Source organism: Nesoenas mayeri (assembly GCF_963082525.1).
Source record: "Nesoenas mayeri genome assembly, chromosome: 3".
Classification (NCBI taxonomy): Eukaryota; Metazoa; Chordata; class Aves; order Columbiformes; family Columbidae; genus Nesoenas; species Nesoenas mayeri.
In genome coordinates, this window is record NC_137544.1 from 83,073,742 (window position 1) to 83,101,694 (window position 27,953).

Genomic DNA, 27,953 nt, shown 5'->3' on the forward strand with positions numbered 1-27,953 from the left:
TGCATTGCTTCTGGGTACTGAATCATCTAGCAATAAATTATTCCAGCCGACTTTTCCCAGGGATCCTCATTGTCAGATGCGGCAGAGATGAAGACAAGTAACAGCCACTGCACCGGGGCTGGGGAGTACGAGGGAGAGGTCAGAAGAGCAAGTTTCCTACCCAGCGTGTGAGATTTTACAGCTCTGAAGATAGAGGGGACACTTCCATATGACTCATCCACAAGTCATCTAGGGCTGACTGATCTACAACCAGCACAACAGATGAAACTCTAGCCCTGATGAAGCCAAGAGAATATTGCCAGTAACTATAACAGTGCCAAGTATTCAACCTGATGGCTTTGAATTTTTTCCAAACACATTAACCAAAGACTGTTTACTTTGATATATAAAAGAATGCAGACTCGACAAACCCTCTCAACTCCATCCAGGCAGTGTAGAAAGAACTGCTGTGTATGTACTCAAAGACTGTTTTTTTTGTTGTTGTTTTTTTTCCACATAATGTTTGAGTAACATTGAAGTTGCAGACAGGATTCAAGATTCTTCCTTGTTTTTAAAATTTCCACCCTATTTTTACCACGGTATTTTTTTGTTCCATACATTATTTTTAAATAAACAAAAATAATTGAAACAAACCAAAACAACAATTCTGTAGCACAAAAAGCAGGCAGGAAAGCAAACATTTCCATTGATACTGTGCAAATTCTGGTAATCAGAAGCATTCATTGAGATGTAATATCATGGAGTACTATGCCTGTAAAATGTAAATGTTGAGTTCTGATGACATCATTTCTAAGAGAAATGTGTGCCTCAGAATAAACAAATATATTGGCTGCTGTTTATGGTTCTCTTTCACCTTTGTACCTTCTCCCTTTCCCCAGCGGGGGTGAGAAAGGGCTTAGCTTCCCTGCATAGCTAGACCACTGAGGTAAGTGGCAGAATGACAGAGTTCAACTAGTTTCAGGAACAACAAATTTTACCAAACTCCTTGCGGCTCATGGTTGTTTTATGCTATCAGGTGTGAAGCTTTTTTCCTACCACCAGGAGATTAAAACTACATGGATACTTGGGTGTCTATTACTATCTATTAATGCATTTGAACATGAGCTTAAACTTCTTTCTTAATAAGCACTCTATATATGGCTTCTTATTTTCTACAAACTTGTAGGAACTTAATACACTTGACATCTCTGTCTTTATGCAACTTGGCAGGCACAGAGAACACAATCATAGAAGCTTCATTGACACCAAAATGTCTTTAACTTTTAGTGCAAGACCAAGCACTTACTGGGACAACATATGGCATTCTTTCAGCCTGTCCCTGACCCTTTTGGTTCTGCTGTCCTGTGTTCTGGGCAGAAAGAATATGCATGGTACACTATTGCTGGGAAAACTGGAGAGTTTTGGTCTGTTTGTCCTTTTGTTTGTTTGTTGTTTTTGTTGTTTTGTGTTTTGTTTGTTTGCTTGTGGTGTTTTTGTGGGGTTTTTTTGTTTTTATTTAGCTATACAGGTTTCACCATACTTGGCACAGTCAAGATTCACGTAGGTTTGAACAGGTATGACCTTTACTGAGCCTTTCAAAAGCATGCTAGGGATATGTCCTCCTATGAACAGCACATGCAAATCAGGGAAATAAAATATTATATATAATACTATACACAAAAGATCATATAAAATGTAGTTTTAAAGTTAAATGGAGACTGCAGCACACATAACTCACAAGAGCAGAATTATGTTTCCAGAAACACATTTTTAATATTATTTCTTACTCTGCCCACCCCAGGCAAATTTATCGAAATCGAGTGAAACAAGATCCCTGCTACAGGTACAGAACTTCTGCACTATACAGAAAGCAAGATATTACAAAGTCACATCCTCCTTTTTTTTTTTTTTTTCTTTTGTAATTTAATTTTAGGAGAGACATTGATTTGATTGCTTTCAAAAATGAAAAAAAGCCAAGCTTCTGAAAATCCTTTCTTTTGAGTGAGTTATTAAGCTGATTTAGTTCAGGATAAAACTATATGATAAATGTCAATTTTAGGCTGTCTGCAAATTCCATCCCAAGGTTCAACTTGATGCAAATTTTCGAACACAAAAACTAAATTGCCATTACCTCAATGGCATGCAACTCAAAATACATAAAGTAGTAACTGTGGTGAAGCTTTGCACAAATATAAGGGTCTTCCAGATCTTGATACAGGGTTTATTATTTCTTTAGATTAACAAGTGGTGGAGCTCAGATAGTCACCATTAAGCAAATATAATGCCTCCCTTACATACATACCCTAGTGGAATTCAACTTGCAACTATATCCAGTCTCTGCAGACTTTTACTGTATGCTTCAGCAGATCTGTAGGATGCTTAACATTTTTTCTATTAAATTTTACAGATTTGTATGTCATTTCCATACAACCCTACCTTGGTTTTATAGATGCTATTGATTTATAGTAGAATATTAGAGATGCCTCCTATGGACCTAATTTTCCACTGAATTGTAATTAGACTCCAGCATCTTTTTCTTTATGCTGCTGTAGAATCCTTAATATTGTTTTGTTGGGTTTTTGTTTGTTTGTTTGTTTGTTTTTCTCATTTCCTTAGGATATATCCACAACGACACTGTACTTTTTACCCATGTTATTATTTCAGGAGAGAAGCAAGCCTTTTAAGTAAAAGTCCCTTCCTGACAAATTTCTGTGAACCTATTAATGCTGGGTACCTCACCTGCCCCTACTTGCAAATTACTGAAAATTCGAGCCTGTGTTTACTTAGGTTAAAACAAGGAAGCATCCAACAAATCTGATAGAAGCCGCACACCTTTGTGAATCAATCTGTCTTACAGGTTCCATCTGCTCTTAAGTGCTTCCCAGAGAACAAACACTGTGTCACTATACCGCATATTTCCATTGCACTATCCCAAACACACTTAAGCTGCTGACAGATTAATGCTTAGTTCACTTGTGGCATACATTCTTGGGTTCTTACACATGTTCTTATAAGGAAATGGAACTCACTAAGCACTTAATCACAAGTTGGGGTAATGTTATTGTATTGAATACAACACGCTAACTTTGTTTCAAGAACAGGCTAAGGTACCTCTATTTAAGCCATTGCTGTCACTAGCACTGCCAAAGACCTGGAAATCAAATCACTTTTGTCAGCCTCAGTTAAACAAAAGCAAACAGATATTTGCCAAAGGGTAGCCCTGGAGGCTAAGGATGAGCCACCTGAGGAGTGTACAGAAATGGCCAAAGGATTGCACTGTTTCCTGGAATGCAAATTGTATGGCTTAAGCACGTGTATATTTGCTTGAAGCCATTACAAATAGATCTTGGTTAAATGACTGCAAAGACAGGGAATAATAGGCCCATATGAAAAAAAAAAAAAGAAAAGGGCAACAAAACTGAAGTAAAATACAACTCAACTTGCTAAAGACATCAGCAAACCAGTTAATTGTGAATTTACCTAGCTAAGAAGAAGAAGAAACAGCAAGAGGAACTCTTATGAATATATGCAAAATGTGAATATACACCATGAGTATCCGCATTTGTGCCTGGGAGAGCAGTAGAGTTTCGTGAAGAATCTTTTACATCCTTACCTGATGTAAAACAAGTTCAGTCAGTTCAGGGCAGCCAAGAACCTCACCTTGCCTTATATTTAAATACAGCGCACGAAAAGGAAGAGACAGTATTTTAGGGTGAATATCAGAAAAACTCTAAGTGCATTTTCTTCCACATCCAACCTGGAAAATATTTGTCTGGTTCTGACCTTTGAAATAAATTTTATAGATGAAAACTTAGTGCTGGACTCCCTAAGTAGACCCCCATCCAGTCATATACAACACAACTTTATCAGCAATAGCAAAGGTCCTTTGCCACTGAACTGTATGTTGCTGAGACCTTCTTTGAAATTGGGACCCACAGACCACCAGTGATTTCTACAGAGCCATGTGTTTTTCATTTATCAGCAAATTTGTTGTCACTTTTTCCTTGCTTATCTTAGTAGGGTCTAAGTACAATTTGCTGTGGGTTTTTCATTATTGTCACTGGGTGCATTAAATTCTCCATCCCCAGTGTTTTTCAAATACAAAGATCAGGCACAGTGGCACTCATCACCACTGCAAACAGGAGGGGAAAAGTCATGTCCCACTGCAACGTATGGAGTTGATTGTTCATTGATGGACACAGTTTAGCACATCAAAGGTACAGAACCACTGTATTTTCTTGTTCTCCTCATGGTATCAGAAGACAAGAGTACTTATCTGAGACAATGCTGCTCTCAGAGCAAAGCATGGGGTTGAAAGTATGGAGTACTTAATAAAACTAATAATTCTAATGGAAGTCAAAATATTTTTATTTGTGTCACAGCTTAATATTGATGCTCTGTCACATGAAAAACACCTTTTCCCTCCCCTCCCCGCCCCCCCTTTTTCTTTCTCTCTACTGGCACAAGCAACATTGCACAATTTGATAGCATCTTTTGATAAATATCCAGCATTGGTAGAGCTCACCTGCCTGCAAACATGCCAGCAAGACAATACACAGATGAACCAAATCCAGATGGGTATCAACAGATAAAGGTTGAGTATGCATTCAGGATGTTATCTTACTGCAAGCATGTAAACCTGCTTTTCATCTCAAAATTTGGAGATGTTGAATTGGTAGTGGTTATATTACCCAACTTGGTTACACATTTTGAAATCTCTTGAAAAATAAAATGCCTTAATGTTGGTGCAGTACTGAGACAAATATCTAAGATAACTTATCTCTAGATATTGTAGAGAGAGCAAGCAAGTAACTAGTAGGACATTCCCTGGTCATGAGTTATTTTGTGTCATTTTTTGTAAGATTTGAGAAATTACATTATGTTGCACAGGACACAATGTCTATGTTTCAGAACACCTGAAACAGTACAACATGCAGCAATTTCCAATTCTTCCCAAGCAAGATCTCCAGTCATATTTAAATAAACATTTTTAAAACATGTATTTTGTGCCACAGTGTAAAGCGAAGTTCTCTGCAAAATGTTGTGGTAAATCTTACAAATTCCCTCTATGACAAGAAAATTAATCTCCTAAATGTTTCTCCTTGTTATGACTGTATATACTGAGGTTTTTGTTTTGTAGCAATGTAGGATCTAATTCCTTTTTTCAAAGTGTGCCAAGCACACTATTGCCTGAAAAGATTGTATTTTCTCTTTCTTTTTTCTATTTCATCAACAAAAAATCAAGTAGAAAGACCTGTTTTAAGATGCTTCTCCTTGTTGGCTGTTACTTTTGCCAGCTTTCAGAAGACTTCCGAACTTCTGTCCGGCCTTAGAAGTACATTAAATCCTCGGTGTGCATCATTCAACATACCTGAATTAATATGGAAATTTATTCATAATGTGGCTGTAATGAACATACTTCGATTCCAGAACTTTATCTTCACTTCTAGCAGCCCATCAACCATATATTTCTCTTGCTCCCAAGTTTGTCAGCTTTCATGGCCCTTTGGGCAGCCTACTTTCTGTTTCTCAGAGCCTTTTTCCTTAGCAGTGCTCCAGCCTGCCTTTTATTAGCCTCCCAACATTTGTAATCACTTAGCGTCTTTATTCAACTCCGGTCATTTGCTTTTTGTTTCTTCCTTCTTACTTTCAACTTCAAAGTCACATTACTAAAGGTGATTCAGGCTTCTGTGTCTTGCCTGAGGATGAAACGACAAACTGAACCTGCGAAAAGTCTTTCCAGTATAACTCAAAGGACGACAAGGGCATGTGGTAGAGGTAACGGGGTGGGAAAGGAGAAGCACTGGATCACCTGCTTAACCATAGTATTGGATTATCTGGGGTTTGACAGACATATCAGGGTTAGACACCAGCAGTTTGGGGTTCTCACCTAAAGTAGACAGATTTTCTAGTAGAAAAACAGAGCGGAAAGGAAGGAAGCGGCACATGCAGGAGGGTTTTGCAGGTGAGCATAAGGTCACACCACACTGTCAGCCCTTTCACTCTGCATAATTCAACGTGTAGATTTTGTACAGAGAAGTAAGAAGATGATTGGTCATTGCTTAATTTCTGAAAGCTAGGAACTATTATATTTATGAGGCAGTGCAACTAGTGTTTGGGTAGCAGTCAATATTCTCAGCATTTCCTTGAGTAGTTCTCTACAGCACAATTCTACTGCCAACTATATGAGGCAGAGTGCTATTGTAATGTGGCTATGTCATTTCTTATACCAGGATTAGATGATTTAGAACTAGTTCTGATACCTTCAAATGTTTCCAGTATAAAAAGACTGGATTTTATGGTTTTATGGTGTTAAGGAAAACTGACTAACAGACCTTGACCAAGACAAGAGAAATACAGCTCACAGAGATCTGATATAGTGGACAGATGTGTGAACCTGTTAACCAAGGTAGCATTATGCACAAGATTAGTAAACAAAGGACCTGAGCATAAAGGTATTTCTGATTTTCAGGGACATCTGAGTAATACATTCATAATAAGATCTTTTATTACATTTTAGCCCTTTTACTGAATAGCTGGTGAATTTGAGAGCTGGTGAGCTTTTAGTCTACCGTCACACCAGTAACTGTGTGGTCTCTAGGAGTTACTGACTGCAGTTAATTTACCTTTTTCTCTCATGTGCATGTTCAGTTTTTTCCTTTCCTGTCAACATCAGTCTGGAAAATTTCAGCTTTACTCAGTATCACTTATTCTGCTGCAGAACCTTTCTGACCTTCATCCTCTGGCTTCCTGATGGATCATCTCACTAAAAATTTGGTCATTTGTTGACACGGTTCTTTTTTGACAATACTTCCTTCAGTTTTCTGGTTCTGCACACCCCTCTTGGAAGCATCATCTTTCCATCATTCACTCTCCCTGGCCAATCTCATTGATTCACCCTTTAAACAGACTACATTCTTCAGTTTCTTTGCTTACCTTATCTGCTGCTCCTTTCCTCTTCTCTCCCTCACAACTGTTTTTTCCTTTTCAGTAACTTTTCTACTTTTTCAATAGAAAAAATATTGCTTTTTCATCCTTTATGTCTAAGGCTGATTTGACTGTTTTCTTGCTTAAATACCATGATTTTCCTTTTTCACCACTGTTCACATCTCCACCACTATGAACTCTAAACTGATTTCCTCCTAAGAAGTACTGCCAAGTCACTACTCTCTGCCTACTCAACTCAAATTGACAATTTATTCAAACAAAGAAATAGGTATTTTCTGACTAAAATTGGATTCTTTCTAATTCTCCCCCTAGAGAGTGCATTGTTCCTTACAACTTCGCTGCTATTTTCTGCATGTCCTCTCTTTTATTGTCTCTTTTATCAGAGATACTATTGTAAGTTTATCTTTCTTTTTTAATGATTCCCGTCCCCTTTGTCTCCATTTTCACCATGACTTCTACCTCTAAAATAGCTTTTTCAAAGCAATGCTCGGTTACTGTCAAAAGAATCCAAAACTCCACATACTTCATATGTATCTATTTTTAACTTAATTGTTCCCTTGATATCACTTTCCAATCCCATTGTAGCTCAGGTTCTAACCAAACCTTTGTTTAGAATCTGTATGCCATCAACTCCCCTCTTTTCTTCTTTGTGAATTTCACACAGGCACTGTGAATTCCCAAAAAATCAATCTCAAAACCGTTCCAGCTCAATAACTATGCTGCATTTTTCTCACAATACACGGATCTGTGTAACATCTACTCATACATTTGTAGGTTAGTATGTAAGAGCTTTGTATTTGCTTAGTACACGTTTAATACTCACTTCTATTTTATTCATGTGTCCTTCAATTGGTGTGTGATAGCAATCAGACTAAAGAAAAAAGCTCAGGTAAGGACTGCAGAAGTCTTTACTTTGTAAATGGCAAGTATGCATGTCAAAACCAAACAAACAAACACAAACAAAAACCTACTCCACCAAAAAACTGATCCCCTGATTACAAGACAAAGGTACTATTACTGTTTAAGGGCAACAAAACTAGACAGACTCTTTCAGTTCTGGTAGACAGGTAGACTAGGACTGAAATCCTGGAGAAATCAACACTTGTGTCAAAAAAAAAAAAAAAAAAGAAAAAAAAAAAAGAAAGAAACTCTGGGAAACCTGGTGATTTAGTTCACTAACATCACTAGGAGATAACTGTCTCTAAAATTCAGATTCAAATAGCTCTTGGCATATATGAAAGGTGAAACTAGAAACTAAAACTCAAGCTACAAGCTAAAATTGAAGCTAGTAAGCACCAGTATACAAATATAGAGCTACTGGATGAACACTGTCAGAAAAAATCTTGCAGCAATGAAGGTATTCAAGAAAGTCTTAGCCTATTTAATAAATGTGGTATATACTGAATGAAATACTGCAAATTGACACTGATGTTGATGAACTTCTACTCTAGTGTCATAGAGTATATTGGACAACCTAGAGACATCAAAATTATGCCTGAAAAACAGCTGGTGTGACTGAGGAGAACAGTAGGAAAGAACAGTAGGAAATTTTACCCACGTACACAAAACCAAACATGAAAATGGGGAAAGGTAGATGGTGGAGTGCTTACGGGAGTGTGGCCTTACAGAATTCACTGAGGATTGTGCAGCTCCGTATCACTTTTGGGGACAACATGTGGTTGTAATGGAAGAATACAAGAAAAACAACTAGAAAAGAACCAAAGAATCAAAAGCTGTATAGCATGATCATATACAGAGTATGGTGCATGAGAAGGTCTGACTTATGCTAGGAGACACATGTTCAAGTGAAGAATGTTTTTGTTAGACTACAAATATGACTTACAACATCAACAGTCTCTCATAAAGATCCCTAACTGCTTCATGAGCTGCAGTGGTTTGTAAAGATGGTCTGGCCTTCACTGATTTATGCTAACACTGTCACCTAATTTCATATAACTCACTAAACACAAGTAGTGGAGAGCGATCTGCTACCAAAAATCTGGGAGGAAAGTAGAAAGGTGATCTCAGTGCTCTCCACTGTTTCTACCTGCTTTATCAGTCTCTCATTCCTCTGTTGATTTTCTTATGCTGAAGGTTTCTTGTGCTGTTCATTCAGGTTATAGCAACAGCTCCCTGAGGTTCCAATGAGTTGTGATAGCCCCAGCTTTGCATTTTTGCAGAGACACAACCGAGTCTTTTAGCAAATGGACCTCGTTCATCCTTTCACAAACCTCCGATGTTTGCTTGGGGCTGCTATCTTACCGTCTCTAGGTGACAAATCAGTGTAACCATTCATGAATCAATAATCAGTTTCTAAATCTTAATTCACATCTTTTTGTTTAGACAACAGAAAGAAAAAATACTCCAGCTATTCAGATTTGCCCATGAGTTGTAGTTTTTTAAAAGTCTCTTACAGTTCTTTGGTAAGATTTTTTTTCTCTCCACGCATTTTGCTCAGAACATTACAATAACTGCATATTGCCATTTTGTAAAACCCCAGAAAGGTGAGCAAGACAGATTTTATTCTTTCTCTTCTTTGTTTCATTCCTTCTTAGAGTTTTCTCCACCTTCACATTTTTGTTTCCCCCTCAGGGGATCCCCAGGTAAGATTTATGTTTACTACTGACATTTTATGATTAAGACACTGAACTTTGGTCACTGAATTACCACTATCCGTAGGTTCAGAATCTGCCAGCCATGCACAAGTCCCCAGGGGACCTCCCACAAACAGGGTGTCGATTGGCACCGAATCCAGATTTTAACCCTTAAACACTAGCATCCCCCAGTGGTCCTGTTTATCACTGCAGTGTTTGTTTGGTTTTTTTTCTTGAGTTTTCTACGTACTTTAACTTTCAATGTAAATGTAAATTCAAGTAAATTGCACTAGCCATCACTCAAGAGTTTGCTTAATTCAGTAAAGAATGTATGTTTGATCATAGGTGAAGATGGAAAAAAAAAGTTATTTCCAGTCATTGCATATATCGCGTGTGTATTACAAAACACATACCTGTAAGAGCAGGACTTTTTGAGTAAAACACATTTGAAAAAGGGGGAAAATCAGATCGGAAGAAAATCAGATTTTTTTTTTGGAGAGCATTTTTGAGGAAGAGAAAATAACTTAACAGTCTCTTCCAAGAATATTAGGTTCTGCAGCTATTTTTGGCTTTTTTTCACAAGATCAGGACTCATGGAAAAGATACTATAGCAACCATCAATTTTTAATTTGCCTTTTGACTGAGGTTCACATACTTAGAAACTACAGGCCAACATATCTATTGAATTAGAATTCTAAATAAAAAATTTCTGCTGACATTTCATTCACACAATGAAAACTCAACCATGTTCTCAGAAAATACTTGATAAGAAGCACATCTCAGTCACTGTTCTTAAAACCAGCCCTTTGCAAAACAATTCAAAATTGTGCTGACTAGGTTTGTTTTCCCTGTTCCCTAAGAGATCTCCATCACAAAGGAAAGGTGAAGTAATGGGATACTGCGAAACATCACTGGAAGGGATAGGAGGAGTAAGAAGAGCAGACAAATGGTGCAAGTCTCACACACAAATGGGATGCTCGCACCCACCCAGCTCCCTCCCACTCCAGAAGCAGAACAGCCACATCAGCACAAGCCCTGTATCGGTGCTGACTCAGCAGCGGGAGCATGGAGGGGGAAAGATGTGCAAGGCTGCCGAGGGAAGAGACAGAACAGCACTTCACAGAATCACAGAATCGACTGGGTTGGAAAAGACCTCAGAGATCATCGAGTCCAACCCTTGGTCCAACTCTAGTCCGTTTACTAGATCATGGCACTAAGTGCCATGTCCAACCTCACTTTAAAAACCTCCAGGAACGGCGAGTCCACCACCTCCCTGGGCAGGCCGTTCCAATGCCTGACCACTCTCTCTTTAAAGAATTTCTTTCTAATATCCAGCCTAAATTTCCCCTGGCAGAGTTTAAGCCCATGCCCCCTTGTCCTACTGCTAACTGCCTGGGAGAAGAGACCAATCCCCACCTGGCTATAACTTCCCTTCAGGTAGTTGCATGACTTCTTGCATGACACTTCTCTACAGGATGTAAAGAAGGAATTTCCTCTCCTTGACGTTGGAGCCCTCCAGTAACTCCTAATGCTGCACCATTGGAGGTGAAGGATTGTTAATTAAAACAGGCCCTGTGAAAATCTGTGGGACTTAGACATTAGCTTTAAGTTCAGCAGGAGATAATGAGCAAGGTAGAACAAGAACAAGCATGTTTTTGTCCTCTCTGTATCAGAATCCCACCTGAGCTGGTGCCACAGTGGCCCAGAGAGGCAACACAGTTTTACCTTTACCCTTCTGCTTCCTAAATCCCATAGGGCCGTGGTGTCACTCAGCTACTTCTTTTCCTCCTATTACTTGTGTTAGAATAGCTGGTGACATCTAGCAGAGTTTTATAGCAGAAGCGTACTTCTACTCTTTGCCTGCAGTGTAAGCACTGAATACTTGAGACAAAGGGGAGGGCAGCAGGGGACAAAAACAAACAAACAAACCAACCCCACAAACAAAAACCCAAAGCAAAACAAAGCAAAAAACCCAGAACCAGCCAATCAACCAAAACCCCAAACCTAACAAAACCAAAACAAACCACAAAACAAATCCCAAACACAGTCCCCAGAACACATGTGCCTTCTCTGCAATTTAAGGACTAAATGCTGGGGTCCTTCCTCAGAGGTAACCTAAGGGAAATCTGCCTTACTTAATATCTCTGAATCCTTTGCGAGCAGCAGTCAGCCCAGAGTGTGAATGTGCTAACTGAGACACGACAAACACATGTAACACCTCTTGCTGATATTCCATTATTCCATGGTTAAGGCTCACGGGGATTTTTGAAATGAAGTTTATTTTCTCAAGCTGCTGAGTGCTGACTATGATGTGGGGCAGCTTTCACTGAGGGAAATATCTTAACTTTTGTTAAGGTGCTTGGACAGACAATTACTGTGACATTTACAAGAAAAACTACGTAGATGCATTTGGCTTAGGCTATTCAGTGAAAGTACATGTTGTAGTTTTTAACAAATAATGGACAATTATGGTTCAGCACAAAAGAAGGCAGCTTTTCATCTCAACAGGTGCCATCTTTCTGCTTCTTTTGGACGTTCTAAAAATATTTGAGAGGTTCTAAACAATGTTCCTCATAGGTTATTGTCACTGCCTAAAACATAGAGGTCAGCATTCAGTATGACCAATCAGTTTTATGTAGTTTATGACCATCTGTCTCCACCAGTTACATGAAGTGGATGATTCTGAAAAAGTCAGCAACCATCATAATGAAAACATGTTACAATACAATGTGTCACACAGCACTGAAAATTAATCCTGCTGCTAAAGAAATGGAAAATGCACAATAAACACATTACCTGAAATTAAAATTGTTTTTTACCAAATCTCCAGAGCCTTTAAGGTTGTAACAATGATTTCCTATTTATATGGACTGCTTGAATTCTCAGGTGATTCCCTGTGGAGAGCTGTATGAATACTTTTTCCAGAGCTGAGGAAAGGAAAATAGATAGCTATAATGGAACTGCAGGAGCAGCCAAGCAGTAGATTGATTCAACAGGAGAAATTCAATGCATCCCCAAAGATTTCCTAGGATTTGCTCTCCTGCTGCTTAGGGCACAATTTGTTGTAATGAGAAACTGAGGATTTTACTTCAGGTGTGTCAAAGTTTGTAGTGATGACTTGAAGGTATAAAGAAAAAACAACTGAGACTGTCTCTTAAGTAATGCCTTTGGATGCGGGGAGAAAAAGGACAAATTCTTCAAGGTGCAAAAAAAAAGTCAAATATCTCACGTAAATAGCATTCCTTAAGAGATACTAATTGAATGCACAGTTGAACCCTTTCCTTCCTTTCCTTTCCAAACTCCTGTATTAAACAGCTGGAAAACTACAGTACACTTCAGTAAGCAAAACAGAGAAAGCGTTATTAAATTATCTGGTAAAACTGCACATGGCCTCACTGTAATCTCTGCTCCTGGAAATGTCTGTAGATGAATCCACAGTTCTCAGTTGTGAATAACTGAGTTAAAAAGTTATAAAATAATATTTATTTTTTTTTAAGTGAAGGGGTTTTTGTGTTGTTGGTTCTGTTTTTGTTTTTCAAATTATTATTTAATAAGAGAACATTTAAACAGGCAGACTACTCTGTTCATCTGGAGTGTGCCACATGGTAGAAGGCTGGCAGGAAGCCTGTGCTGCTGTAGTACTACATAAGCCCTGTTTGCAAAGGTTAAGTGGGACATGCATGGTGTGAATTACACCCTGAAGATATGTGAGAATTTGTAGGTACTCCTGCCCTCCTCTATGAGAAGTAACAGTCATTTTGAACACCAGGCTTCTCTACAGCTCTGGTGTAGCACAGCCTATGCAGATTTCTTGCTAATTACTTTCTAGTGGAAGCTCTGAAATGCTGTGTTGTTTCTCAAGTAAAGCCCCGAGTTTTATTCAGAAACGGGCTGCCAGATGAAATTTCCTTAGGCAAAATCCTGAATGCTGATGGCAGCCTGGTTTTATTAGGGAAGACATGTAAAATCCGAGATGTTCATATTCACAGCAGCACATATTGTTCAGCACTCGCGTGCCCCTCACATTTCTCAACACGATGCTATGTACGCAAAAATCATATGGTGTAGATGAACCAACAGAGAAGAAATGGATGCTCTAAAAAACACCTTATCACAAGAACATTAATAAGTGATGACTTATCTGGACACTTGACACAGGTTTACATTTAGTTACAAACAATGCAAATATTGTGGACTCAAAGATTTGAGTCTTAGATCTTTCAGAACACAGGCCAAAGCAGACAGCACCTGCCCTTTCTCCACTAGATAACCAAAGTTGCATCACAGCCCAGGCTCCAATCCATTTCAAGACCCACCACATGAAACAGGATCTCCTAGAGCATCCTTCCTTATCAATGAAAGGCCATCAGACTCAGAAACTCTCCCAGCACATAGCACAGGAACAAGTACTGACCAGAGAGAAGAGCAAGTGCTTCAGCACATCGGCCCATTCCCAAAATAAGGACCAGAGGCTTTTTCACTTCCAGTTGAAACTCATTTTCTAAGATTTTTTTTCATTCTTTCTGTAAATACTACATAGAGAGTATACAGGGAACACACATTATTTCAGCCTGTCCCCGAAGCTTGACCTAGCTCAGCATAAAACACTATCATGGCAATGAAGCCTGAACCAGAAAGCCAGCTTCTCTTCAGGGACAGGGCATCCCCTGAACACATGAAACACTAATAATCAGTTACTATCATATTTTCTATTCCTATTACCATTTTATTTCTTCCCAGCCTGACTGTGGATGCAGAATGAGAGTTGTGTCTTGTCCATTTACCTGGAAAGCAAGGCAAGATGCACAGCAAGAAATAAAAACAATGAGAAGCACCTAGATGAAACATAATATTTGCTTTTAAAGAGATGGCCCCCTCTCCCCCCATCCTTGGAAACAGCATCTCTTACCTGTATGGTTCCAGAGTCCTGTTGCCATAATACAAAGCTTCTTCCCAGGATTCCAGGTTAATACAGGCATCCATGGCACAGTCAAGCATTTTCAGCTGATAGATATTTGTGTCTGGAAGGCGACCCTTATAGCTGCCCAAGAGATTCCGGCATCTTGCCAGAACCTTCTCCCACTCTGTTATTAGCTTTAGTTAAAGAAATACCTCTAATCAAACAAAAACCCAAGTTCTAAATATTGTTAGCAAGGAGTAAGAGCTACAGGCCATTAAGATAAAAGAGCTGCCATCATTCCAGACGCTACTTCAGTTCTTGAAAACACACTTGAGCTCAGAAGTGGTAGCTTAGGTAACTATGCTTTGTTTATATTTAGAAAAACAACAACTAAAAAAAGGCAGCATTTCAGCAATAAAGGGTAAAAGAAAGATGACAAAATAAGAGCATATTTTAATACACAACAAACTAAAGTGCAAATACTTTTTATTTAGCTGCTAAAACATTATTATTTACTTAAGATACTCATCCAATTCTTACACGCAAAGGCAAGAACCTGTGGAAATGTGTCTTAACAAAATGTGACACAGCTACAAAAAGAAATTTCATTTTCTATATATTAAAACAATGACACATACTTTTAAGGTGCCTAAGATTTGCTTTAGAATTCTTACAAAATTAGAATATTTTCTTCCAATTAATTAATTTCCTATCTCCTTCAGCTGTAAAGAGCATTGGATTTTTTCACGTACAGCTGCATGTTTCATGCATGAGAAAGAAAAGCATCACAGTTGTGATGTCTGACTTTAGTTCAGGATTAAGGACCTTGCCAGTAAAGAAGGTTTTTACCCTCAATGCTACAAGAAGATTTTTTTGTGTGTTTACAAGAGAGAAAAAGTAAGCTGGGTCTTGCATTCACTTTACCTGGATATTCCTTACCACAAATCACTTATTTTCACTACATTCTACACTGGTTTGACTTCTCTGTGGACCAGATTATTTTCTCTCTGACCACACCTGTGCCAAATAGCAATACTCCCAGATTTTAAAGTAGTACTGTCATCTGGGACTTCATAAGAGTCCCAGAACACAAGCAGTTTAAAGATCAAAAAGATATCATGCACACCAGTAAGAACAAATAAAAAAAAATTAGATTTCTAGTTAGAGAAGTAATAAAATCATTTGTTTCACAGTCCTTTCCCTACAATCAGCTCAAGAAGTTCAGCAGTCATTTTCATGACATTACTGAAAATATTGTTTACCGCAATCCAGCAATGGACTTAAATGTACAGTGATAACCTTGTGATGAAGTAATTAGTCCTTCCTGGACACGGGAATATTTACATGCTTAAATTTAAGAATGTGACTGCTATGTGACTGGGACAGGATTTATAGCATGGTTGTTACAAGGCTAAACTAATTATTTGTGAATTGCTCTCATGCCCTTGGATTGAAAGAACCATATAAGGGAAGGAATGTGTTATTATAAAATTGCACCTTAACCTTTATATCTCTGGCAAACATCCATGTATTCTTTACAAGTGATTAAGGACAGACAAACAGAAAAATGAGGGATATTATTTCCACTTGATGCATTTTTTGTAGAAAGTACAAAGCCCTGACATTCTTGAAAGATTACAATTTTAGCTGATGCATAGTGTTAGTCTGTCTGCTTTTACTTCTCATTACACTACTTTGTTCACATACTGGCATCTAAGAGCAGATGTGCTATATCGCAAAATCTATTGGGACCAAATTTTCAGGTATACAAATGGCAAAGTAGAAAACCCACTATCAGCTGCAACAGGATGAAAGAGAAGCTGCCTGTCCTGTATCTGCCCAAGACTAGAGGAGCAGCCTTCTAGCAGCTCCACAACTGTTGCATGGACTTAGAGGCAGAGGAATCCTGTTCTCCATAATGATCCCTTTGCACTGGGCTTTAGCATCTCCATTTGTGTGCTTAAAGTGGAATTTGGGTCTGAGAAAGTTCACTCACATGTTGTTTCAAGTTCTCCAACTGCAGGTTTAGCATTACAACACGATATCAGTTACAATCAGTAGCTCAGGTTTTGGCAGTCACTAATGGTCTCAACTGTAGGAACCGTAGGAGCTGTTGGTTTAATTTGTTAAAAAATTACATTTGCAGAAACTAATGACCATGTGCCTCAGTCAGCAAGGAAGGTTTTCTGTTCATTCTTGGCAAGTGGACAAATGTCAAGCCCCCTCTTCAGGTACTGCATTCACCACTGCATGCCAATTAGCACCGGTATTGAGGGGCAATGAAAGGAAAGATGACACATTTGAGATAGTCCGTGTCTGAAAAAAGAAGCTCAACAGACAACAAGGACATGTTTTTTCAACCAGTCCTGATGCCTTTTACTACAATGTGGTTGATTAATTTTCAAATATCAGTTAAATCAGTATTAAAGACCCTAGAAAAATTCAGTAGGTGCAATTTCTTCTGCGATTAAATACCGGAACATGAAATAGGACCGGTATTCTGGCTCCATATTTTTTGTATAAAAATGATTGCAGTTGCATATTTGTAATTTAACTTTCAGGTTAAAAAAATGGGCCCTGAAGTAAAACTGAATGCCTGAAGATCTGTTTCAGTATTGTCTGACTCAATCCAGTGACTACAGAGGAACTTAAGACAGACTAGAAATTCCATGAAGATTAAAGTTAGTTGAGATGAGTTTTGCTAACAAATCAACCTCTTTGGATTAAAAAGAAACAAACACAGGGGCTTTTGGTTCGTGTGGTTGTGGTGTGTGGGTTTTGTTTTTTATATATGTATATACAATAAAAATGGTGATCACTTGTTTCCAGCCTTGAATATCACTAATCAAATTTGGTTTTCACACTGCTGAAGAGTATTGGAAGTTTTAATTCTCTCTATATCCAGAGAAAGACCACATTTCTGAAAACGGTAAGGCATCTTCTACAATGGGTCAAATTCACAGTCAGTGAAATTCCACTGAATAGACTAAGATGAGAGGGATCAACATACTCAGTCTTCTAGTAAAAACTGCAACCTCTCTTCTGCTTATCTTTTCTTGGTTGTTGCTGTTCACTAGTTTTTTTAATTGGATTGAATATCTACATGATGGCAATTAGGCTTCAGTTCTGTTTATTAGTGCAAGATCATCTCATTCAATCTGTTTAATTATCAATTATTATTATACATTATTATTATAACTTATTATAATGGTTCTATAATGTTTGCAATGAGTCTGACTGTGATTATGTCCTTGCTATTGTCATTGCTATGCAAAGAATGAGAACCTGGAAATATCACAATAAGAGTAATAGGACAAAGAATTTAACAACATTTCAGATTAAGCTTTACTTCATTTATAAGTGGATTTATATGAAGTGGTGGGCTGTGATAGCAGAAGTATAAACTTGAGTCAAAATATTCCTTCACATCATAGTCACCTACTATCCCTGCCATGAAGCAGTTCCAGTCCAAGTAATGAGGTACTCTACTATCATGAATGTAATTAAGAATATTACACAATCTAAACATCAAATTAATTAACAATACATTTTAAAACAATAGAAAAATGTAAAAGTTTAGGAAATGAATCTCAAAAGATGAACTCATACTTAAGGGCTCTCTGGATTGTTCTCACAACTGAACGACAGACTGCAGCCTGTCACGGAAAGGATACCTTCTTTTGATTTTGGATATCTCACTTCATTTACAGCATTTTTTACTTCTTTCCAGGCATGCTCTTCACCGGCCAATTTCTCAGCATCCTGGTTAATGGGAACAAAAGTATTTGATGAGAAAAACAGTAAACTGAGAATATCCAGTAATGATGAGAAACGGTAAAAAGATTACACTGACAAAAGCTACTTTGGGAGATTGTATCACTATTTTTTGTAAATACACAAAAAATCATACTTACCCTGTGTTTGTAAGTAAATGAGATGACATCAAGAAAAATTAATGCAAATTTGGAAACATAAAATACTCAAACCAGGTATTAGGTTTGCAACAAGAACTATGATCAACCAGAAAATATAAATAATAGCATGTGATTTTTACAATCAAAATGCACCTAGTAGATCAAATTCTCTCAAAGACCTAGTACCTAATACTTCACAGATCCTCAACTACACTGTAGAAAGGATTTAGAAACTAATTTTGATTAACCACATGGTGAATATAGAGACTTTACAAACAAACAGTGGGAGGCTACCTTCATCCATGACAGTTATTACAGAAGTCCACTACTCAGAAAAAGCTGAACTTCAGTTTTCTTTTATAACTCATTGCTATTTCTTCCCTATGCCATTGGATTCTAGAAACAGTTATATTTTTCCATCGCTTTGTCATAAATAAGGCAAAATATAATTAATGGCTACAGCAGTAAAAGAAAGTTCCTGTTTTCTACTCTCTAGCAGGGATAACTGCACCTTAGGAGAACCACTTGGAACAAATTTATTAAAGCATCTACAGACACAGTTAAGCATCTTGAGGGATTTCCAAAAGCACCAAGATATACAACTTCCATCGATTTAAGCACTTAGACACCTTTAAAAATCTGGCCTTTTAAACACAGCAGTTCATTGTCTCTCCTTATATAAGGCCCTGCTACTTGCAAAATAGTTTTCTAAGTGCAGATTCTTCCAGGAATATTTTAAATTCAGTTCTAAAAACAATCAGCTTTCAGCAGGGATGGAGGCCCAGAGATGAACAGAGAAGGTGTGTGAAAATCTAACCAAGCACTTTGTAACCAACAGATGCTCACTGGGCATCACAGAAGTACTTCTGTTAAAAAGCCTGTAATCTGTATCTGTCTAGAACTGCACACTTTGCCTATTCTGCTGCTCCTTATTTACCATAAATTCAGAATAGAAAATATTTACAGTGAGAATCAGCACTCACTTTCACATTTGATTTGCAGTTTTGTCTTTCCAGATGCTCCATGAAACAGAAAACCTCTGTGTGTTCCAGGGATGACTACATCAAGACTGGTCTCAGCTGCCTCACCATTCTGTAGGGCCTTATGAGGAGGCCTGACCCCACTGCATTTAGCACAGGGACTTCCCCTACAATCAGTTCTTTCATCAAAAAGATCACCTGGAAATAATTTTGTGCATAGCTGAATTTGCCACTGTAAGACATGAGGTGAATGTTAGGACTAATAAGCTCATACTGTAGAAATTTAATCAGCACAGTTAATGTACATACCCAGCCCTCTTACAGCTTTGCAATGGACTTACACTGATTTTTTCAGCTTCAATGTAACCTCTACCAGTTTGTATGGGGCTACATAAATTTCTGAACTCAGCCTGTTAACCTGTAATAATCTGTCTCTAAAACATCTTTGTAGATCAAGCGCTGCTCACTGATTGATCTAAAAGGTAAATATGGTCTGTAAGATACTATTCATGATGTCTGTGAAATTTTAGCTTTAAGGACCTACCTGAAAAATTAAGATTCTCTTAAGCTATCCTTTCCCACTGGCCCACGTATAATTCTCAGTATTTCATGCTGTAAGCCTTACAACTAAAACCTCAGAAATAGGGGAACTGAGACAGATTTTTAAGTGAAGAAAAAAACCTAAGTACACACTTGTTACAGGCCAGTGACTGATGCATTGTTAGGGCTCGCTTTGTACACGGTAGGACAGATGGATGAATCAGCTTAAAGCATTAATTTACACTGGATTAATTTTTCTCTCTCTTGTGCAGTATTTTGAGTTGCTTTCCATTGCCTTCTAGCATTTCATTAACAACACAAAGCAATGCAAGGTTGGCATTTCTGCTAAGTTCTACACTAGCTCATAGTGTTATCACTGTCTTCATATCCAGATAGAGAACAGGGAGTGTCTGTTGGACCAATAATCTCCCGGCCTTCTCTGGATTCATGGTCTTTATCCCTTCTCTGTAATAAGAGACTTTAGGATGAAGGGAGCAGGGCAGGATGCCCAGCTCTGGGAAGGATTTAACTCACAGGTTTCAAGGAGATGTTTTCTGTGTTCTCAAGATGAGGCATTTGGGGGATTGGCTTATGTAAGAATTCACAAAGACCTGGCTGGCTGGGCATTTTACTACTCTACTGTTCTTCATCAGCTTTACATACACCAAAGAAGTCCTGTCCTTTCCTGAACACTAGGTCAAAGCACAGAGGCTGCTTCCAAACAGGCAGCCCAGCAGGGGCTGCAAAACAACCAGGAGGGCTTGCAACTGAGAACACTTCTGCCTTCCAGCCTAATAAGCTTTTTCCAAGTAAGTTGTTTCTCCCCCCTTGGACAATTCATTGAAAGTCATGGCCATGTGCTGACTAAGCCAGCTAAAATACAAAGCTGCCTTGGAGTTGGAATTATGGAAATAATTGAAGTGATTAATAGTTATGCTGAACTGTTTCATTTAATCTAAGAGCATGGCAGTAACACCTATGGGAGATTCAGCTTTCTACAGAGTAACACCCATTCAAAGCATCTTTTTTTCAGAACACATTCCCAGTCAAACCTCCAGGTGTGCAAAGTTGCCAACAATAAAAGAAAAAAGGTTTTTTTCATCTGTAGAAAGGGAGAACACTAGCTGAAGAAAAGGAAGAGGCTTTTGAAAAAGAAGGAAGAGTTAGTGGCTTCTGCCTAATAATGTTCCTTATCTCTATCACTGACATGTAAGAGTTTGTTCTTCAGGACAATAAAATATTTGTGTCTTGCTCTAAGGAGTCACTGGGAGCAAACTGAGAGTAGAGGTGTTGGAAGGCCTCTTGGGAAAGGAGAAAATACAGCTGCAACACACTTTTCCATGGCAAGCACACAGCCTCACAATACTCTGAATAACACTGGTAGAATCAATTCGAGGCAGAAGCATCATTAGATGTACTGACTGAAACTACAATCAAGGAAAGCCAAAAATGATCCCGTGACTTATTTTGAGCAGTTACTCCAGATGGAAGATGGTTAGCACCTGCTTTCCACTTACTTCAAGCATGTGCAGGGGAAACTTATTCATTAAAAGATCAGCTAAGATGCAACAGCAACATTTCAATTCCATTTCTCCTTTCTTCCAAAGCCATGGCAGGTGCTAGTACATCTTTCTTGATAAAACACACTGTCATCTTAACACTGAGGCTTTCTGGAAATCTCCATGAACTATCTAGCCCTGACTGCTTGCACCTGTGCTTCTAATCCTTTAGATGGAACAATTTCCAGTTATATTCAATTCTTCCAGTAACATAAGCTATAAGCTTAACTCTTCACACCTGACAGCTCTCAAAAGAAGGACACTGTGTAACTTCACATCTTGAGTTTAGTTAGGGTACATAAAATATGAAGGCTTACCTACATTAATTCAACCAGACAAAATTCTACCTGTGAAATATATTTGGCTCTTCAAAATGGGCAAATGCAAAATATTCTGTAAAGCAAAATTTTCCTGCCATGAAGAACCATTTCTACTCTATCCCCCTCCCCCCTCCCCCCCATAATTTCATAAGTTCACTGTATAAAGGATTCAAGAACAAGATTTTTTGTTTTTATTATTTGCTTGAACAACATAATTTCTATTAATTTCTATAGCTGGTAGATCAGAACAATATTATTTGTTTTTCTTTCAGAATGCTTCCAGCTTTTATATCTAATTATTTTCCAGACTTTTAAATTTGCAGATATGTATTGCAATCCATGTTTCAGGAGCCTGGGAGCAGAAATCATCAGCTCTTCTCAGAGCATTCTGTAAATACTCGTAAAAATAGCCTGTGGTACACAAAACACTACTAAATGTCAATATTTGCTTTAAATATTATACAGTCTTTCACAGTTCAGGTTCCATTACTGACACTTGTAAAAATGAAGCTCTAACCACTTATAACAAAGCTATAACAAAAGAGAAATAAGAAAACCAGAGGGTATCTGATGATGATTACTGTCTGTCTGTATAGTGATCAAATGGAAAATGTTTTGTGGTTCTGGCTTTAAGTGATAGGAAGATTTATTATGAAAGTACCATCTCCTGAAACAATTACAGCCACCAGCTACTACAGAAATAAGCATTTGAAATTGTTCACATGTTGCATGCCCTCCTATTCCTTTGCTGCCATATTGTTTGTAAGAATCAGTTCTCTCCCCATCTCTTCTGCTATTCTAGTGTCCCAACACATCCCATCCTTAACTGAACTCTCCTTAGAAAGCAGTATAATCTTCAAAGAAGTACAGATATATCTCTTTCCTTCTCGTTGCTTTACAACCTTCCTTCTCTCCTGACTACTCTTCTCTTTTGTATAATTCCTAAAAGAGCTTCTTACCTATTCATTTCAAGTATCACTCCTTTTACACACAGTGTTAGCAGTCACTGTTCTCTGCTATCTCAATATTTAAAATACTGAATGTTAAAATATTCCCACATGGACAGCACGTCCTCTCAGAGAAGATATCTCTCTTACCAAAACAAGCATATGCCAACCAGTCTGCCCAAATGCACTTCCACAGCCCCAGCATTGCTCATCTGTAATGCACTGCACCTCTGAACAGCTCCTGAACATTGAAAAGGTTGATTAAGGGCTAGTCCTCCCTTCATATTTAGGCTACAGGATAGAAATACAACCTGTCTTTTCTGTCCTCTCTAAATAGTTCTTCTTTCTCCTTCTCACAGATGGTGGCAGAGAAACAAGGCAGAGGTTTGCCATGGAGAGGAACCATGAAGCACACCCGCCTCCCTCCACAGCAGAGAGAAGTGGTGAAGGGAACTCCAAATGATAAGTAATGCCTACACCTCTTTTTTTCCTTCACAGCCTTTGTCCTATAAGAGACAGGCCCAGGGCCATTTTCATTATATGTTTGCTTCCAGTGTTCAGGTACCCAGTCCCACATAGACAGAAAGGAGCAAGGTCTAAAGTTTTCCATGAACACTATCTTCTAAATACACAAATGGAATATAAGAGTGTAATGTAAGCACCAGCAAATGTCAGTTTTACTATGGTAAAAAACCTGTAAACCATAGTTCAAACAGAAATGGGGGGTTTAATATGAAATATTATTGGGTATGATATTTTTGCAAGACAGAAAAATCACACTAAATAATCATAATAGTTCCTTCTGTACACAAAATGTATGACTATATAATGAGAATCCTGTGAGAGAGCAGCATATAATTCTTTTCTCTTTTAGTGGAAGCTTTAAAAGCATATTTAAAAAGGAAATTTCCTGGAATGCAATGTTTTAACACTTTAAAAGCTACAGATACCTCAAGTATCTGAACATTTCATATAAATTGCTGACCATGGCTTATGATTTGCTTAATTTTTTTTTAATTTAAGTGGCAACTACAGATGTGTATCTCACAGAACAACCCTGACCAAATTGATGGGTTCAAATCAAAAGAGGTTTTCTTAGGTTTTGTTTGAAGAAGGTGCAAGAAGAGCTCAGACACGTTTATATCAGGGCATAACATTTTAAAATAGATCTCCAATACATTATGCTCTGGAACTATAAATAACCATTTTTTATTTATGATTCTATTTAAAAGTGCAGCAATGACTGAATGTATGTTTCTAGTAAACTCAATAAATCATTGTTTTATACTTTGTGGCAAAAGGAAAGCATTAAATGAGTAGAAAATATTGCAGATCTTTGGAAGCTTCATTTTCAGTAAGAGGACGAAAAATATTGGTCAGAAAATTTGATGTGCAAACCACTATACTGTGGCTAAACAGAATTTGTGATTTTAGTGATTCAGAACAAATAGGGTACGTGGGCCTGCCGGGAGATCACAGGTGCGTGGAGCTACAGGCACAGAAAAAAACACTTGAGCAGTCTCCCAAAATATCTGATGTCATCTCTTATAAAACATCTTCAGTCTTTCCGCAGGTAATTCGTGCTCAACTTTGAAGTCGCAATTGCGTGATGGGGTGGCTGTGATAGAGGACTGTACAGCTGATGAAAAACGTATACTCACTGGGAAGGAGAGGCTGTTGTGAAGCAATCTGTGGAACCAGTTTGCCTCCACACCAGAACTTGGGCTGGATTTATATTTGTACACTGGATGAAGCTTAAACTAAGAATCAAAAAACCCTCATCTCCTATTATGAGAGCTGTGGTTTATAGAAGACTGCAGCTTCAGTTGAAGACTTCATTCACCTTCACTGTTGTGAATGTACTTTGTTAAGAACTATGAGTATGTGAAATCATCAGTGCACAGAGCCCCGTCTTGATTCAAGGTTTACATGTGATTTCTGAAGTTTCAAAAGCTTCCCTGCCCTGCTCCATGAAAAATAATGCCACCTCCATAAATGTCAGTTCAACTACCCCTTCCAACCTACATAAGGTTGTCCTCACCAGAAGGTGAGCTGTCAGAAGAGAAGACCTGTTTTCTGTCATATGGTTCTGAAGAAGGTAGATGGGACATATGGCAATTGCAATTGCAAAGCTCCTTTGTCTGCAAAGAAAAACAATGTTGTGTTCTCTGTGAGGCTGTTGGCAGGGGCTGAACCTCACTTCTGAACAAATTTGATTTGTATTTTTTATTTTTGCATCCCCAAAGTAAAATAAGACACATTGCAGTGGGATGCCATAGTGGAGCTGTGCAGTACATTGCTCAGCATTAGGCAGGCTGCATTAACTCGCATAATCGATATCAGCTCTTCATGGATTACTGACTCTAGAATCTGGAAGTACATAAGAACTGCACAGGCTAATAATACTCTATATTGTATAGGTATTGGCAAATTTAAAAGCCATTCATGTTTAAATGCTCTACTTAGGCATGCAAATCAAGACAAAAGCTTCCCCAGACCCTGTGTACAATTACTGCAAAAAAACAAAGCATCTTCACATGGTAGTATGAGTAACCCTCCCTTAACATTATCCAACTTAGTTTCAACATTATGATATTTACTTGGAAATTTAAAAAGAGGCATCAAAACAACTGTGGGAAATTTATTGAAATTAGATGTTTTTAATGAAGAGAAAATTAAGATCAACAAGTCCATTTTAAGACATCAGTTTAATTTAATAAAATGAAATGGGACTAAGATAAGTTTATCCAAATAACAGCTTAAAGTTAATTAAGTCATAAAGTTTCAGGTAAGAGAGGAGCAAACAGACCAACAGTTCTCAACCTGTCCAGTTGCAAGCATAATATCTGTCAGGCTCACAATTCTGCATACCAAAAATAGTAACTGTATTTCTGTCAAACTCATACTCCATTCTTACCCACTGCAATCCCACTTCAGCTATTAAATTTTATGATTTTTTTTTTAGGCGCATATATTTTTAAACAGCCCTTTCAAAGATCACTGCATCTGTATATTGTATATTACAGAGGCAATCTCATAAATGTTTTATAGAGAGGCAAATTGACATCTCTCTTCCTATGGAGTCCCCTGCCTATAGATTCAAGGGTCACATTAGCCTTCGTTGCCAGCACAATGTTTTTTCATTTCAGTTCAGACATCTATGCTGAGATTCATCTGACCAAATGTAGACATTTGGGCTACACTTCTATTTGACAGACAAAAAGAGGCACTCTCAGGGTGCAATTAGTATTGTCTTAAAACAGGCTTCTAAAATATGTCAGCTGAATAATAATCAAAGTATGTCAATTTTTCTCCATTTTATCCATAAAGGAAGTCTAGAGTAAGTAGCTCAGATACTGACATCTACACTGTAGCCGTATGAGGTTCAGTGAAATAAATCATAGCTGTAGATCCACCTTTGCAGTAGTGGTGCATTTTATTTCAATAAGTCTAATTTACCAAGCAATTCTAGTTACTCTGTGTTATTTACCTGTCCTCATAAATGTTTATTATTCTCTCAGTCTTTGTCATCTATGAATTTTACTGGCAATGATTTTGCAATTACTTCCAATTCATTCATGAAAATGCTGGGTACTGTAGAAACAGGGTTATTATGGACACAATCTGTAACTATTTGGTAAGCATTATATATGACTGATGATTATGGTGATTTTATGTTTAAGTGTAATGTCAGAGAATTTTTAGAGTGTATATATATTTAGAGTGGATACTATAAATTCCTATAGTAAGAGAAAAGTTTATTCCATGAGCAACAGGACCGTGTTTTGTGCCTGTGACGGTACTGCCTTTATAAACCTCCTAATTTCAGGAGCTTAGAGCTGACTGCAAAATTCTCATCAAGCTGCATCTGTTACACGCTGAAATAAAAATTGATTAGACCATGGGAAGAGCAATAAATAGAAGTTCACTACTTAACAACTCATAAAAGCCAGAAGATGGGAGGAAGCGAGGAAAAGCAAAGGAACGTATTTACAGCTTAGCATCAGAGAAATAAGGCCTTATGCCAGACCACCCAAAATTTCTTGGCATGTTGGTAATTCCATTGTAATTTCCAGCATCAGTCCAAAAAACCCTGTGGGTAATTTGGTTACCTGAGGAAGGATACTGTTCAGCATAATCCCTAGCAACTGTGAGACTGGTATTTCAGACTGTCTTAGACATTACACATTTGCTATGGCAATTTCTAGGTCTATCTTACCAATCAAACTGACAGCTGTAAGGCAAATCTGCTTTATTCCTTAATTCTGAAACCTGTGGAGACACAGAGTGCCACTGAGAACATTTAGTGGCTGAAAAGAGATACACAGGTCTGAAATCCTCAGAACATTTAGCTATTCACAATGCATAATCCAATCCACATGCAACAGTGCATTGAAATATATACTTAAGTTTAAATGCACGCATAAATCCCATTAAAGTTAATATTTATGTGAATGACTAAACACTTCACTATGCAGAGGTGTAGTTATTTGTGTATCAAAGTTCAATTTATGCTTCAGTGATTTGAAAAATATGTGCCCATTGAATTATTGGTTCTAACTGAAGATATACTGACATGAAGTTGGATATTTATTCTGAACACCATTACCAAAACAATTTAATAACTTAATGCATGATATATCACATGATAAAATGGGATCTATAGTAATTATGTTTCTAATGTGTACTGCAATGTAAAATAATATTTACTGCAGCACACGTTTTCTGAATAAATAGAAATCAAATACAGGAAGTTTAGGGTTTACAAAGGCACATGCAACACAGTTAAGATCATACACAGTTGATGAATCTACTCTATACCTTAAAATATTTGAGATCTCAAAAGTGAAAGTGGCAATTCCTATAGCACCGATAAAAACTGACTGCCTAACTCACTAGCATGTTGCTTGAATATTCTGTGTCAATGCTCAAATCCACACTGACCAGTCTCCAAATTTTTTCAAGTCATAAATAAGAAAACATTGAATTTACTTTTGTACAACTGCAAGTCTTCAGAGAGCACAGTATATGGAGTTTTATCCTCTAGAATTTTCCAAATTTTGATTGTCTGCTAGGTGAATATTAGGAGATGTATGCAAATACCTCTAAAATATGTCTTTCCGTGTTTTAGTCCTGTCAAGAACTTATGCTTTGGAGAATTATTATTCACTATCCTCTAACACCAACTTAAAACAGTGGAGGTTCTTCCAGTCTGTAAGGAAAGCAGCTAGAAACATTCCATAAACCAAATGAGTGCCTGAAACAAATGGTT

At 37.8% G+C, this 27,953-nt stretch overlaps 1 protein-coding gene across 1 annotated transcript in view; it reads right to left on the reverse strand.

Moving 5' to 3' along the window:
* The window catches only part of SMYD3 (SET and MYND domain containing 3), a gene marked incomplete at both ends in the record, with an annotated part of 396,188 nt that overhangs the window by 34,001 nt on the left and 334,234 nt on the right, over positions 1 to 27,953 (reverse strand). Inside the window, 2 exons of the mRNA XM_080341956.1 lie at positions 14,431 to 14,605; positions 18,096 to 18,183. Coding sequence (XP_080198082.1) covers positions 14,431 to 14,605; positions 18,096 to 18,183 — 263 coding nt within the window. The remainder of the gene's footprint in view (positions 1 to 14,430; positions 14,606 to 18,095; positions 18,184 to 27,953) is intronic.